Genomic DNA, 17,688 nt, shown 5'->3' on the forward strand with positions numbered 1-17,688 from the left:
TGCTTCTATTAGGTCAGTATAACTGGCAATTGAGCACGCTTCGCGCGCCCAGTAAGTGACTCAAAATTTCGCTGGTGCCCCCCCCCCATGCCGTGACCCACGGTACGCCACTGTATATCTCTATGGTCAAATCTACCCTGTGACAATCAGCCGATCTGGTACATGTGGATAATTTAATTTTCTGCCCTCCCTCTCCTCTTGACAATGTTGGATCATGGACCTATAAGTTGGATCAATTGGTGAACTCTGGTTCCCACAATTCATGGTTAATTTCATTAAAACTCGAAATAATAATTAAAAAAGGGCCTTGAAATAAAGATATTCCGACTACAGCTTATATTTACCTTGTTTGTACCATGAAAAGTGAGTGTGAAATTCTTTAGAATTATGAAGCAACGCCAAGCGATTTTGCTATTTCTCCCCTATTTCCCCCTGTCATCATCACCCGGCGGCCCCTTTCCCCCACCCCTCTGAGTGACAGTGCGTAGTGCCACCACAAAGACAAAGGCGTTAAGGGTTAAACTCCTTTGTATTACAGAATGGAAGGACTATAACGAGCTCATTTAGCCAATACAGGCATTTAAAGGAATTCGAATTAATTTCCAAATCCAAGCATAATTGACACATCTATGATGCTTTTTTCTCAAAGATACCTTCGGCAAAATCAGCTGATTGACTCTTTAATAGATCTGGGCATGCGCAGTAGCTTTGTTTTGCCTTTTTTCAGCAGGTTGACCGACTTGCTTGACTGTATGTCATCTCGATCTTGGAGAGGTCGTACTCGTAATGCATGTAGGATCTACGTCGTTTGAGAAATCAGCTTGCTCAAAACTTTATTGTGTAAGTAATATGTGATTGTGAGTGAGATAATGTTTGTGTATCGATTACAACGAAGGAATATAAGCATTTTTGGTGTGCTGTGCTGTGAAATAAATGTGAAGGAATAAAAATTAAAATTGTGTTGTCTGTTAGTGTTGTTTGTTGACCGAGAAGTCGCCCTTTTTTCTCTGTCATTGTCACTCAGTAGTTTCAGTGCAAAGTGTATGGAACAAGAGCTATGAGTTGTGGATGTATAGCCAGATCATCCAGATGATAATTGAAGGGTCATGATGCTGGAGTGTAGTATAGTGACGTATTTTATTACCGGACACTATCATGATTCCGGACGCTCATATTACTGCGTACGAAAACAATTTCGTACCGTAAGACTTCCACAATTCAATTTCACAGAGCAATACATAGAACAGGATTGCAAAAACAAGGCGAAAAAATCCAACCTTTACCTTATTTATCTCTAAAATGACAGAAAATGCTTAAAATATCAAATAACATAGTTTTGCATTAATAGGTACATTCTCCACAAAAGTGCACCAATAGGATTGGACAAACTTTGAAATTTTGACATACGAAAATTAATTAAACTCATTTGAATTCAGAAACTTTAATACTTCGAGAACACATAACAACAAACGGGTGATTTTTGACCCCAACATATTTTTCAAGAAATAGCATTGAACTTGAACACCTTTTTACATAGTTTTTACCACCCGTCAGATACGTTACCATTAGGCCTTAGGCAAGAAAAATCGCTGTGGATGTATCATTTGTGGACCAATAGTATCAGTAAATATTTCAAAGTAAACGTAACTAATATACACACATGATAAAAAATAATTCTTGACATTTGATTGGTCGAGATGTATCAAAATGATAAATGTTAGAAGTCTGTAAGTCAAAATCAGCGTGAAAAAAAATAGTATATTTTCAGATAAAATACATTACCTAAATTGCAATTCATATCTCTAATACAATTTGATCTTATATTGCTTTGAAACATTAATAAAAATCATACATAAATACTGAAATTATTAAAGAAATTTCATTGTAAGCACACTTTACTACAGATTTCATACATTCTGAATTACAAGAAAAGAGAAAATTGGTAACGTATCTGACATACTTCCACAAAATTTCGTTTACTGTGGTTTATATCTCAAGATAACGATAAACTCAATCGTGCAATATATTTTACATCCAAACGAATTATCAACTACGAACATTCAGATTTATAATCCCGATTAAAAAACACTCAGTAATGCAAAGTCATGTATTCATCTATAGCATATATACGTGCATGCAAATATATAACTGTAATATGTCAATATGGTAACGTATCTTACAGACATCTATACTACAAAATGTTGTTACTGTGACGCAATAACATAATTATGTTCTGTTTGAAATGTATGAGCTAAACTTTTTATTTAAAGTACACAACGTAGTCCATTTCCTTCTATAAACTCACTGATAAGATATCTAACACTATTAAGATGGAACAATATCATCAAATTTATTACCTGCGAGTGCAAGGCAAATATATAACTGTACTATGTCAATATGGTAACGTATCTTACAGACATCACTACTACAAACTATTGTTACTGTGACTTATAATAGTAACATGCGTAAACTCACTCTTGCATTTTGTCTTACATCAAAATGTTATATCCACCTCGAACATAATGATTATTTATGATGATCACCTTGACATAGTTCAGTAAATAAAATTATGCATCGATAAACAAACACAGACAAAATTAACCTAAGACATAATTATAATACTGTTTCAAATATATGACCAAAGCTTTTGATTTCTAATGTGTACAGTCTATTATGTAGCTTTGTTAACTTTTAATGAAATATGTAACATCATGCAGTTAGGAAAAACTTGATAAATTTGATTACATCCGAGTGTTTAGACAAATATATAACTGCAACGTAGGGTAACGTATTTGACTGTTGATAATTTAAACTTATAAGTACGATGTTATTTCACTTGGGCTATACTTGGTGTTTCGGCTCTGCTCCTAAAAAAAGAACCTTTTTAAATTGTATAAAAGATCTCATTCTTAACAATTAATCACGCTGAATAGTTATAAAAAGATTTGTATAAATTAATGTATTTCCACATGTTCTGTCATAAAATTTGTTTTTAAAATTTAAAGAGAGCCAAGGAGCTATACGGTAGATAATGGTGGTAACGTAGCAGACACAACTCTCAAGTAATTAAAATGTCTTTGTAGCACATCTGATTCATCATCCACTCAAATATTTCGGTACATTAAAGCTTACACTATATTGACGGATTCTACTTTTTCATATTTTTGTACATTCAGAGAGCCAAGACAAAACAACTAGACTACGGAATCGAAATATTATCCTTCCACATATCAGTTGACAATTAACATTATGTTGCCGCTTGTACATAATGTGGCACGTATTAAAGCAAAAAGCCGGGTAAAAAAAATGATTAGCATGATTTAAGAAGGAAAATACAAACCGGATAACAACCGACAGCAAGTAAGGAAAATATTATATTTCAAAATTTCACATTTTCAGAAAACATATTCTAATGAGCAAGTTGTTAATGTCATCCCCTCATAATTTGTCACGTTTAAATGACATTTTGGATTGTTTTTGCCAGCATTGAGGCAACCATACCCCTTTAAGATATGTCAGAACAAATATTTCAGAACAAATAGCATCTCTCATTCATTTTGTTTTAATTTGGGGTTAGTTGAATAGGAAAACTTTACTGTATCATATTTGATAAATGGATTTTTTAAAGGATTTCTGTAAATTAAATGTGAAGAAAATTGTAAGGGAATTAAATCGTTAACTTGCTCATAAAAAAAGAAATGTTTTCCTAAAAAAAATTAATAACGTCATTATTTTCCTTTTTTATTAAAATATGCCATTTTCATCATTCTTGCATCACAGGGAAAGGATTCCTTTTCTTTGTAAATTGTTCGAAAAATGGGAGGATATGGAAAGTGCATAAATACAAGTAATGCTGTCCAAATATTTGTCACCTGCAAATTCTAATATTGATCCTTTTACTTAATTTGTGCTTCTTTATATTTTTTGGCCAAATCTTCGATTAGTGTCAACTGTTTGATGGTTAACTCAGATTTTCTCTCTGACTTTCCGGATCTCAGCACGCGTTTTACCCATGTCTTTTTTTTTCTCTGAAATAAACGAGAGACAGACAGAGAGGAAAAATATCAGCATGGGAGTTTTATATGTACATTATTTTATAATTAATAACAAATAAATATAAAATAGTTAGTCGTCGTGTACGTAAAAACAGGACATTAATATCTAATAAGATACGTTACCAGTCGGGTAAGATACGTTACCGTGCCTATCTGGTAACATTCTAATGTTCATGTGAGCTATCACACACACTAAACAATCGCATGCATACGTGTTAGATGTCTTATGCCTATAACTGTTCCATCAACTTCAAATAACTCTCAAATGTATCATAATACTCAAACAGATAAATGAACTATATTCTGTCAATATTCAAAAAATGAAAGTTCTTACCAACCACGTAGCTGGGATGAATAACAAACGGCGAGAAGCCTTACATCTCCCTCAGACTCTCAGCACGTAACGCTCAATGCTTTGAAGGGTGGAGAAGCGCTAAAAGCGTGTGCACAATTAGAGAATGCGCGAATGGGCCTATCAACGCGCAATGCGGTAACGTATTTGACGGTAACGTATTTGACGGCCTTTAGGATCAACCTTCTGTTTTCACAAAATAACAACCTTTTCTTTCGTAACTCCCATGTATTACCATAAGCAATGTAGAGTGCTCTAAAACAAAATACATTATAACTTTGTTAACCAAGTTATTTTTCTGTAATAGAGCAAAGTTTCAGTAACGTATCTTATTTTACCTTATGGTAACATACACAATTGAAAACTTTGTGTCTGAATATATTCATTATTATAGAGATTCAGTATACACTATTTGTATTTATATAGCCTTGAAATGGACTTCATTCACTACACCGAAATACAGATCACTGCATTATTGTCTTCGTTCTTTTTAGGGCATCATACAAAAAGTAACGTATCTTATCCCGATTTGGAGACACCTTCGCTAAGACCGCAGGAAAAAATATACAAAAGTTTTTTCGCTAAGCAATATGCTTTTTTACTTAGGCACCGAAGGCACTATAAATTAGTGGACAAAACATGAAGTTCGGATATTACGGTAAAGAGCGGGAGTATGAAATATAATCACACAGGTCGCTGGAGACATGGGTAAAATGAGCACATATATGTTTTGTGCTGTCATATATAATTTTTTCATGAGGTGGGGTGACCTCAGTTGATTTTAATTCTACTCAACATATTCTGTAGTATAAATAAAAGTCAAAAAATTGGTTTCCTGATGAATTAAATTATGGTTTATAGCCTAGAGAAGGTTGGAGACACGAAAATGTCCTTTGGTGCCCCTTTTCGGAGAATGGCCCAATAATTGATATATTTTCTAACGGAAATATGGGTCTGATCTGCCGAATTTCAATCTCGTCCGCTCCTTCGATCGAATGATGAGGTGTGGTGTATTGTGGGTGATCGTCGACGGCTAGTTCTCAAGGTACCCGTGCGCGAGGTTTACCGTGAGTATAGAGCCGTCGACGATCGGCAGCGCATCGATAGAACTTGATGAGCGTCACGATACAAACGAGCATAATATGGGGCATAATATTGGAAAGTTCCATGAAACATGCAGCTAACAAGAAAAAATAAAATAAGTTATCAAACACGAATTTATTACCAACATCTGCTCAGAATCGATATAAAAACAGCAAATAAAAACTTAGAATTTACTCATGATATGATATAAGAAGAAAAAATCACACAAATTTGTTCTTACACCATTATAATCAAGAATATCTTTACCCGTCCAGCGCGCGTCCGGAATCATGATGTACTTTGTCACGCACGAAAATAACTGTTTTTCGTGGAGGGGTATGCGTCAAGTGCGATGCAAAGAAAATGGTTGGTAAATATAAAATAATTTTACCATATTCATAATTTTCATAATATTTGGAATAGCTAGTGCGAATTTTTCTTGATTGTATTTCCTCTAGTTGTCATTTTTAAAGGACTGAAATAAAGGTGTCCGGCAATTAGGATACACTGCCATACTACATGTAGTACCAGTTCTTACCTCAGGTGAAGGTTTGTATGATCGATATTCGCATAGACTATTGCCTATTTCATTTGATCTAGCCTAAATAAATTTAGTAATACTACTAATAGTATTAAATTATTCTCTTTTTTTTATTCTTTAGCTAAAGTCATACTCGTGAATATTCTTGATCTTTAGCTGCGATCCCCGCACATGCGCAATTTGCGTTTGCGATGTTTTGATTCGGCAGTAAATTGATAATACGTGTGACTGTGAGGAATTGGCAACTGGCTTTAAATCACCGATTTTGAGACTGATAGTTGATGGATACAAAAAAGGGAAAGGGGTGAGACTGAGGAATGTAAGTTGAGTTATGATAGATTAAGCGTAAGGCCCGGGGGGGGGGGCAGGAGTGGATCGATACCATGCGTGACCATGGGGTCTCGAAAAGCACCGTAAACACGTATTTTCCATATACTGAAAATGCACCCCTTTACAAGTATTATGTAAAACCCTACCCTTAACAAATATTGGAAACAAAACGATACTCTTGGCAAGTATTCCCTGAATTGAACCCCTAAACAAGTATTTCAATTGTTATGTCACAGACGTCGGCCGTCGGTTTTACCTATACCTAGCTACATATCATTGGGTATAGTACAGCCCCACCTCCCACACCTCGCGCAAATCGTACTCTAAACACATAGTGTTGACTCTTGGGGCAGAAAGTACATCCTTTATAAAACATTTTAAGTCTTAATTTTTTATACCCTCGCAAATTTGACCCTAAACACGTAGCTTTCCTAGCGAAATTGATACCCTTTTTTCATTATTTTAGTGTTTTTGACACCCTTATTACGTTACATACGTAACGTGCCCAATCTTGAAAAAGACATCCTTTTTACATGTTTTTTTGGTCGTCAATGTAAGTGGCCCCCCCGGGGCGTAGTCTTTTTTTGACACGACATGTTGCGTTTAACCACAAAAAGTGACACAGTGACAGTTTGTCACTCGTAGTATGAGAGCGAATTTGCCACCTGAGAAGGTTCGGGTAGGCGTAGCGGTAGTGAAGTCTAGTGGAGCCTACACGAACCTTTATTTCAGTGCTTTAAAAATGACAACTAGAAGAAATACAATCAAGAAAAAATAGCACTTGCTATTCCAAATATTATGAAAATTATGAATATGATAAAATTATTTTATATTTACCAACCGTTTTCTTTGCATCGCACTTGACGCATACCCCTCCACGAAAAACAATTATTTTCGTGCACGACAAATTACATCATGATTCTGGGCGGGTTAAGATATTTTTTATTATAATGATGTAAAAAAGAATTGGTGTGATTTTTTTTTCATATATATCATGAGTAAATTCTAAGTTTTGTATGCTTTTTTATATCGAATCTGAGCAGATGTTGGTAAGAAATTTGTATTTGCTAACTAATTTCTTTTTTTTCTTTTTAACTGCATGTTCCATGGCACTTTCCAATATTACATGTATGCTCGTTCGTATCGTGACGCTCATCAAGTTATATTGATGCGCTGTCGATTGTCGACGGCTCTAATCACGGTAAACCTCGCACACGGGTACCTTGAGAACTAGCCGTCGACGATCACCCACAATATACACCACACCTCAATCGAAGGAGCGGAAGGGATTGAAATTCGGCAAAACGGGCTCATATTTCCGTCAGAAAATAAATCAGTTATTAATGCAAAACTATGTTATATGATATTTTAAGCATTTTCTGTCATATAAAAGATAAAGAAAGTAAAAGTTTGATTTTTTTCGCCTTGGTTTTACTAGCAATCTTGTTCTGTGTATTGCTCTGTGAAATTGAACTGCGGAAGTCTTGCGATACAAAATTGTTTTTGTACACAGTAATATGCGCGTCCGGAATCATAACAGTGTCCGTTAATACAATACGTGACTATACTATTAAAGCTACTGTGTAACTTAAGACAGCAGTACTTGTGATAATCTATGTATTACTGTACTAGTGCTTTTGGTAAGGCGGACACTTTGCATGGTAACAAGTTAGACCAAAAGCTTCAGTCTCTGTAAATTGGTTGTTCTTGATACTTGATACTTCATGTAGTAATCCCTTTGGCAGCTCATACAGAAGCTATACTGGGATGATGAATAAAGTGAGCCACTGGAAGGAGTGTCATGAAGTGCAGAAATGGTGATGGATAGACATAGCAATTTTGTATATGTACAGTAAAACATGCTATGCTGAGTGCAAGTAAAAAACAAGCTTTTGAATTTAAATCATATGGGATCCAACAGGGGGCTGCATCATTCTGATGGTAGGGAGAGCAGCCTCCTTGAAACTGGACATTCCTTTGGTGTTGACAGCTGAGCTGGGTAGGTTGTTCCAGTTCCTTATCGTTCTTGGATAGAACGAGAACTTGAAGGGGTCGATTGTGGCTTCAGGAGTGATGTACTTCAAGTTGTGATCATGTCTTGTAAAAAATGTTGCTGGGGTGACGATAGGTGGACGAGTTATGAAGACATGATGGTAGTGGATTTTGTGAAAGAGGAAACATTGGGCAAGGATTCGGCGTGTGTGTAGTGCTTCCCATAGTTCTGCTGAACTATTTTGGCTCTACTCAATGGGGATAACAATAAAATGTCAGAAATTTTTGAATAAATCCCCAGAACGACAGTTATTCCTGTCTATGTGCACAGTTGCGTTTAGATCTATGCAGTCAAGTAAAAAAATTCATAGCATCCCTGGCTCGGCCCCATCCTGGAGCCTGCCCAGTGCCTTTGACACCAGCAATTTGCAAGCTGGTAATGAAAATTTGTTGGGCGGGGCGAGGATGCACTGCATTCACTAGAGTTGATCTTTCACTATTCAGGGTAGTTTCATTGTAAATTATAAAGAACTCTCGCTTGATGAATCACCCATAACAAAATTACATGCTGTGTTTTTTTTATTCTTTTTTTTTTTTGGGGGGGGGGGGGGGGGTAGTTTGTTTGCTTCTCTTAAGCATTTTTACAGAATAGTGATATCATTTTTTTGCTTGACAATTTATACATTACTCATGTTGAATTGTATTATACAGGGCATATGGATCAGATGGTAGAGTTCGCGAGGTCACTTTAGAGGTCATTTAAGGGTCACCATGGACACCAGGCCATCTAGTGTCTTACATCATGCAAGGAGAAGAGAGATTAGGGTAAGTGATGGGAGTATATCCTCCGTGGGCTGGTGAAACCTTGTATCAAAATTTGAAAACTCTATAGTACAGTTCAAAAATAGCTTTCTTTTGTAATAGAGTTATCACATACAATGTAAGTGGCAACTTTCATTATCCTAGAATAAGTTCGGAGTAGGAAGCTGTTTTCTGACAATATAGTAGGCCTACTGAGATACTGGGCTTTCTGTATGAGATGTCCACACTTTTAGGAGATTATGAGATGCATGGCTTTGATAATGCAATCAGTGCAATCAAGCATACATACTGTTCGATCAATGGCTGAGCTTTGTGTTACTTGCCCCGGAGCATTGACAAGTTGTCACTGCGGAATTTATTATTATGGGCAACATAGAATGAAAACAGTACGGTAATTTACATAAACAAACATAAAACAAGATATAATAATTATGTACATATCACATGATTCGATTCTATTCATAACAAAATTCATAGTAAAGTACTAGTAATGAGAGGGGGAAAGGAGGGGGTATGCTATCTTGTGGTTTAACTTAAGTTCTTCTGATTTTAATCATGTATATGAGAAGTGCATCATTTTAAACATTTTGGTTTACAAGTGTTGTTTAAAGGGATCGTTTAACTTTGTGAGCAGCTGATTAAAAAAATTCTCAAACTGAGTTGAAACGTGCATATGAGTGCCTGTATTTGTCCTCAAAAACCCTGAAACAGACCACAATATGGGATGAAAAACTCTAATTTCGATACAAGTAGCAATTTATTAGCCTGATTTTGAGAACCGTCTAGTAGACGGGTTCGGCTTATGACCAGTTTTCTCCAATTCAAAAAGTCAGTTGGCTATTTTGACTGCCTTCTGTTGTGTGTATCTCCTATACACACACTATTAGCTGCACTGTACATTCAGAGTATACCTTGTACACACTGTATGTAGGTCATGCTGTGTTCATCTAGAATTAATGTGTTGTGGTGCACAGATTCCCTGTATACACATACACCTGTAGTCATTGAAACCAACTCCCAATTATTTCAAACTTTGGTTTATTACATCTCCAAGGTTTTAAAATTGATCCTGTAAATATAATACTTTGAAACTTTTGGGATGGTATTTTTACACTATAAGCCTAATGTTTAGCCCATTTTCAGGAAGTAAAAGGAGAATTTTTTAAATCAGAACAAAGTGAAATGATCACTTTAAGGAACACCTTAAATGTACAAGATTAGTTGGATTTATAGTATTTAATGAAAAAAATCTTAATTTTGAATTTTATTAGTTTTCGTCGTAATAAAAAAATAAGAACAAGATTTTTTCACAGACCACATTCTCAACAGTGGACATGAGCATTCATTATTAAAAAAAAAAGATATTGTAGTGAGATGCCAAGTAGTAGAGCGGATTAGCCGAACAATTGTGCAAATTATGACTAAAGCATGAAACTTTCACAAGTATTAGTATATGCCGTAAGATTTATTTTAAAGATGGGAGGTAAATTTATAAATGCCATTTTCGGCCGTTGCCATGGCAACGGATTAATTTCTCAAAAATAACATACATTCCCATGTAAATGGTAAATAAACATGATATAGATGACCAAAATGATAATTTTCAGGCTTTCAATTGAATACATATGAAATTTAGAAATATTCAAGATCACCAAGATAGTTCCAATTGGTCCGTTGCCATGGCAACGGCTTGTTTTTCCCCAGGAAAATGAAATTTTTGATTAAAAAAACGTTGTAGAATATGATTTATCTCTAATTTCCCCTAATTTTATAGTGTTAAACAAAGATATTTTGGTTGCTAAATATATCAATTACATCTCAAGCCATTGCCATGGCAACCCAATAACATCTAATTTACAAAAATAACATGGTTGACAAGACAATGGACAGGTGGAAAATACAATAAGAATTGACTTGATCTGTATGCTTAAGTTTTACCCCTCTCATTTGAACAAAAAATACAGAAAGTGTTCTGCAGGAGTTCTTAAAAAGATAAAAAATTATGTTGCCTTGGTAATGCTTGAATTAAACTTAAAAAAAACAATATTGCAAAGTGCCCGTTGCCATGGCAACAGCTTATTTCCCTCTAGAAAGGTAAAAATACTGATAAAATGTAGAATACATGTATGATCATCATTCCACTTTCAATAATTTAAAGGTACTAATCGAGATATGTTTGTGACTAAATTTATAAATATAACATCTTAAGCCATTGCCATGGCAACCAGATAACATCTAATTAAAAAAAAACCATGGATGACAAGGTTATGGACAGGTGAAAAATACAATGAAAATTCACTTAATGTACATGCATAAGGTTTGACCTACTCAATCAATTTAGGGGAAATAATACAGTGAGTGATCTGCATGAACTAATTAGAATGATAAACGTTTATGTTGCCTTGGTAATACTTGAATTCAACGATAAATATCAATGTTGCAAATGACCGGTTGCCATAGCAACGGCTCATTTACCCAAGAAAGTACCAGTTTTTATTAGAAAAAGGACTGTAGAATCTGATTTTTCTTGCATTTCCCCTAATCTTAGTGTGCTGAACATAGAAATGTTTGATGCAAAATGTATAAATAACATCTGAAGCTATTGCCATGGCAACCAAATAATATCTAATTTACAAAAAATAATAATTTGGATGACAAGATTATGGACAGGTGGAAAATACAATTACAAATATCTCAATGTGCGAAAGGTTTGGCCAGTCATCTAATTTTGAACAAAAAAATCACTAAGTATTCTGGATGAGTTCATTAGAATAATAGATTGATGTTGCCTTGGTAATACTTGAATTTATTAATAAATATTAGTGTTTCAAATGTCCCGTTGCCATGGCAACAGCTCATTTTCCCCAGAAAAGTATCAGCAGCTTTGATAAACAAAAACATTGTAAAATCTGATTTTTCTTTCATTTCCCCTAATTTTAGGGTGCTAAGCATATATATGCTTGTTGTTAATACATAGATAACATCTTTAGCCATTGCCATGGCAACCAATTAAGATATAATTTATAAAACCAAAAAAATAATACGGTTTAAATGATAATGAACAAGTGGAATGTAAAAATTACTTAATCTACATAATGTTTGACCAGTCATTAAGTTTTGAACAAAAATTACAGTAAGTGTTCTGCATGAGTTCATTAGCATGATAAAAACTGATGTTGCCTTGGTAATGCTTGAATTTAATGATATGAATGTTTGCAAATGTGTGTTCCGTTGCCATGGCAAAGGATCACTTTATTCCCCGGAATATACCATCTTTGATAAAAAAAATACCCTAGTAGAATCTTATTTTGTATTTATTTCCACTAAGTTTAGGGTGCCAAACATTTTTGTTGTTAAATGTATAAATAACATCTTCAGGTATTGCCATGGCAATAACATTATAACATTTAATCTACCAAAAAATAACATGGCTGACGAGATAATGGACAAGCGGAAAATACAATAAAATTAACTTAATATGCGTAAGGTTTGACCTACTCTTTTAATTTTGAACAAAAGTCACATTAAGTGTTATGCATTATTTCATTAGGATGATAAAAATTACTGTTGTTTTGGTAGTGCTTGAACATAATGATAAATATCAGTGTTGCAAATGGCCCCAGAAAAGTACAAATTTTGATAAAAATCTGTTTATTTTATTTCCTTTTCCCTTATTTGGGGGTGCTGAACATAAATATGCTCAATGATAAGCACCATCTTTTTTCATTATACATGGCATCGAAATAAGACCTACAAAAATCACATCAGACTTTTTGGGCTCAAATGAATTCCCGAAACTATAATTTTGATGCTGGACAATTTCGTTCAAAGTATTCGCAGGCGGCCACTTTGAAGAAAGCATCTTGGGGTGATTTGTGCTTTAAAGCTGTTCATCATATCAATATATAAGGGGATTATAGGGGTTGATAAATCAAAATCTTAAGTCTATTTGAGGAGTTGACATGGTCTTAAACTCCTAATCAAAGTAAGTACAGTAAATCAAATTTTTACATGGAAATCATAAAAATTATGCCTTGTCTGACTGTTTTAGCATAATACTTGGCTTGAAATTTGATGGCAAAGCACTATCAAGCATCATCTGCCCGGATACGCCTTTCAATTCCTGCAGATGAATATCAGGAAATTGTTACTTTTTGAAAATTCCCATCCTTTCTTAAAAATTCCTGAAAATTTCCGAAAATTCCAAAATTCCCACAAAAGTCCCGTTTATTCCCATGGAAAGTTTCCATCAAGAAAATCCCCGGGAATTTTGCAACCCTACTCCCACCAAAAAATCATTACCAAGAAAAATACGGAGAAAGTGATGGAGAAAGAGATGGATGAAATATGATTATTTTACGAATACTATACCCAAAATGAAAAAAATATACGATCAAAAATACCCTCTTTCTGGTTGAAAATAATTTTAAGCACTCCAGAAGGAAAAAGGAAAAAAGGAGGGAAAAGAAAGGATAAAAAGAAGAGAAGGACGACGAGTGCATAACATAAGATGAGGGGCAGACTTGGAAAATAAAAAGGATCTTTCGTGCCACTATATAAAATTTTCGCTCGCGCTTCGCGCTCGCATTGCCTGTTAGGTGATTTACATATCTTGTTCAATATGGAGCTCAAATATCAAGTTTGGAAGTCAATATACAGAACATATTTCACCTCGGAAATCGATCTTTCATTATTTTGTGTGATTTACAATTTTTTTTTTAAGGGCTCTGTAAAATGTCAGTTTTATGATCTGAATAATTGTATCAACATTTGCTGCTTGCGCTGCGTGCTTGCAAATTTTGATTTATCAGGTACCTATTATTTTCGTGTATTCCATAAAGTTTTCAAAATATCCCTTTTCAGGTCTGATTGTCAAGACGTATCAGCTAGCGCTGCACGCTGGCATTTTGATTGGCGAGTTATGTATGTTTCAATATTGATTATACAACAAACTCCTTAAAATCCCCTTTTCATGACAGTTTATCAAAAGTTTTAGCTTGCGATTTGCGCTCGCATAAATGGTTAAATATATATTAACTGATGCATCCTATTCCTAATTACAAAAGTGAAATGTCCAGTTTTTATGCCATAATATCATCAGATTTCGCGCCCTCATTAGGCATTAATAAATATGATATTAATTTAATAATTAAATTGTCCCTTTTGTTTCATCTCGCGCTTGGCAAGAGGAATAGGAAGACAGTCATCATTTTCATGACATGTCGTAAGGATGTCCCGGTCCTATGTCAAAACTCAAAGTAATAATAATGAAAAAAAAAAATTAAGTGCGATCCATATCCACCTTACAATTTTCCTACAAAGTGCTTGAAATATAAAGCTGTAATTGACTCTTTTTTCGGATCGGAATATCAAAGTTTCATGATTTTCATGATTAAAGATGTATTTAGAATGCCTAGATTCTAGGTCTAAATATGAAACACGCGCGCGCATGTTTATTCAAATACTTAACTTGTTCTCTATTCAAATCATTATCCAGTTTCAGATCACAATATCAAAATTTTTCTGCTCGCGCTTTTGTGCTCGCATTATTAATGTAGGAAGACCCCCTATTACTTATCCTTTTCATTATTTACAAAACATTGATTTTGATTGATTTATTTTATTTAATCACGGTAAAAAGCCCTCGATCAGCCTATGGCTGTTTACAAAACATGAACAGAGTGGCCCATTTTTAAGTCTAAATCTCGATTTTTTTTTCCGCTCGCGCTTCGCGCTCGCATCAATTGATGAGTTATATAGCTATCCTGTTCACGATTACAAAAATTGATTAAAATTGTCCATTCTTTCTTTAGAAATGTTCAGGTCTTGCGTCGCGCTCGCATTTTTTGATTGATGAAATATGTAACGCCTCCATGGCTAAGTGCAAGCAGTCCAGGTACCAGTTCAGGTACAGGTACCAGTTCAAAACGTATATAAAAATTTTCTGCTCGCGCTTTGTCCATTATTATGTCAACCATGTTATTTTTTTTCAAATTAGATGTTATTTGGTTGCCATGACAATGGCTTTTGACGTCATTTGTATGTTAACAGCAAACATATCCATTCTTACCCTAAAATTAGGGGAAATGAAAGAAAAATCAGATTCTACAGTCCTTTTTCTAATAAAAACTGGTACTTTCTTGGGTAAATGAGCCGTTGCTATGGCAACCGGTCATTTGCAACATTGATATTTATCGTTGAATTCAAGTATTACCAAGGCAACATAAACGTTTATCATTCTAATTAGTTCATGCAGATCACTCACTGTATTATTTCCCCTAAATTGATTGAGTAGGTCAAACCTTTAATATGCATGTACATTAAGTGAATTTTCATTGTATTTTTCACCTGTCCATAACCTTGTCATCCATGGTTTTTTTTTAAATTAGATGTTATCTGGTTGCCATGGCAATGGCTTAAGATGTTATATTTATAAATTTAGTCACAAACATATCTCGATTAGTACCTTAAAATTATTGAAAGTGGAATGATGATCATACATGTATTCTACATTTTTATCAGTATTTTTACCTTTCTAGAGGGAAATAAGCTGTTGCCATGGCAACGGACACTTTGCAATATTGTTTTTTTTTTAGTTTGATTCAAGCATTACCAAGGCAACATAATTTTTTATCTTTTTAAGAACTCCTGCAGAACACTTTCTGTATTTTTTGTTCAAATGAGGGGGTCAAAACTTAAGCATACAGATCAAGTCAATTCTTATTGTATTTTCCACCTTTCCATTGTCTTGTCAACCATGTTATTTTTGTAAATTAGATGTTATTGGGTTGCCATGGCAATGGCTTGAGATGTAATTGATATATTTAGCAACCAAAATATCTTTGTTTAACACTATAAAATTAGGGAAAATTAGAGATAAATCATATTCTACAACGTTTTTTTAATCAAAAATTTCATTTTCCTGGGGAAAAACAAGCCGTTGCCATGGCAACGGACCAATTGGAACTATCTTGGTGATCTTGAATATTTCTAAATTTCATATGTATTCAATTGAAAGCCTGAAAATTATCATTTTGGTCATCTATATCATGTTTATTTACCATTTACATGGGAATGTATGTTATTTTTGAGAAATTAATCCGTTGCCATGGCAACGGCCGAAAATGGCATTCATAAATTTACCTCCCATCTTTAAAATAAATCTTACGGCATATACTAATACTTGTGAAAGTTTCATGCTTTAGTCAAAATTTGCACAATTGTTGTGATTTTTGGAGCTAATCCGCTCTACTAAAGATAATTTTCCCCCCTTTACCTGACAAAATAATGAATTATTTTTTTCAAATTTTTCATTGATAAAGTGTGACCTGTATTTTATAGATTGATGCCCTTTCTCATATTTTGAGTGATTTTTAATGTTTTTCATTCTTGTTTCTGATTGTAGGATATTTCTGTAAGGAGATTTCAACAGATTCATCATGTAGAAGAAACACTCATCAATAGACTTGGCTTGGAACATGAGTTAGAGGTAGGAGTCTATTGAAATCCATGTATTTCTTTTATTTAGTCTTTTAGGATAAGTTCACCAAACAAGTTGTAATTCATCTTGATACACACATGAAGGAGGTGCAAAGCTATTCAGAGAACTTTTTGGATCGCTACTTGAAAAACTGACTACTGTATGTTCAGTATTAGTCATGTAGATCAAATTATGATTTTCTTTCTGCAAATCATGTGTCAAAATGATGAGTACCTGCTAGTGTACACCAAGTGAAAATAATAACACATTCTTTAAAAAGTTTTGACTCTTAATGAGTATGTTAAATAATGCTTGCAGATACATGTATTCTTATGTGATGACTTTAATTTTTGTATTTTTTCAGGGTCACAATGGATGTGTGAACTGTTTAGAATGGAATGAATCAGGATCGTAAGTATTACAAAACATGAAATATTGACAGCTTTACCAACATATCCTTGCATATTGAGGTCTTTTCAATACTTAAGTTACATCTTGAATATCTAATTTGGTCTCGCTTGCATAGCAGTGCGAGACTATAGGTGCCGCTTTTCCAACAGTGGCGGCGTCGTCAATATTGAAATTTTAACCAAGGTTAAGTTTTTAAATGTCATCATAACTTAGAAAGTATATGGACCTAGTTCATGAAACTTGGACATACAAGAGTAATCAAGTATTACTGAACATCCTGCTAGAGTTCCAGCTAACGTGACCAAGGTCAAAGGTCATTTAGGATCAACAGACTTGGAGGTAAGATTAACCATGTATCATCATCATCATCCGTTAAAGTACAGTCCACCAGGTTGGTGTATCATGGTACTTGTAGAATTGTGCAGGAGTATGTACAGTGCTGTGGAAGATCTATTCTACGTGCGGTTAAAAAGAATCAGCGCAGTCTTAGCGCAATTGGATTTTCTGCACCTTAGCCTTGAAGCTGGCTACTGAAGTGCAGTTAACTGTAATAGTAAAGCGGTTATGTGACAAAAAATGGCCAAGATGCTCGGATCTGGCAGAAAGTGTGAAATTTGGCATA

The 17,688-nt window shown here is 34.4% G+C and overlaps 1 protein-coding gene across 1 annotated transcript in view; it reads left to right on the forward strand.

The window, feature by feature from the left end:
- The first annotated feature begins 469 nt into the window (after window positions 1-469).
- The window catches only part of LOC129259694 (WD and tetratricopeptide repeats protein 1-like), a 39,008-nt gene continuing 21,789 nt past the window's right edge, over window positions 470-17,688 (forward strand). Inside the window, exons 1-4 of the mRNA XM_064098100.1 lie at window positions 470-840; window positions 9,065-9,178; window positions 16,581-16,664; window positions 17,020-17,066. Of these exons, the coding sequence (XP_063954170.1) occupies window positions 9,125-9,178; window positions 16,581-16,664; window positions 17,020-17,066 (185 nt within the window). The 5' untranslated portion in view covers window positions 470-840; window positions 9,065-9,124. The remainder of the gene's footprint in view (window positions 841-9,064; window positions 9,179-16,580; window positions 16,665-17,019; window positions 17,067-17,688) is intronic.

The sequence above is a fragment of the Lytechinus pictus genome, chromosome 4 (assembly GCF_037042905.1).
Source record: "Lytechinus pictus isolate F3 Inbred chromosome 4, Lp3.0, whole genome shotgun sequence".
Lineage (NCBI taxonomy): Eukaryota > Metazoa > Echinodermata > Echinoidea > Temnopleuroida > Toxopneustidae > Lytechinus > Lytechinus pictus.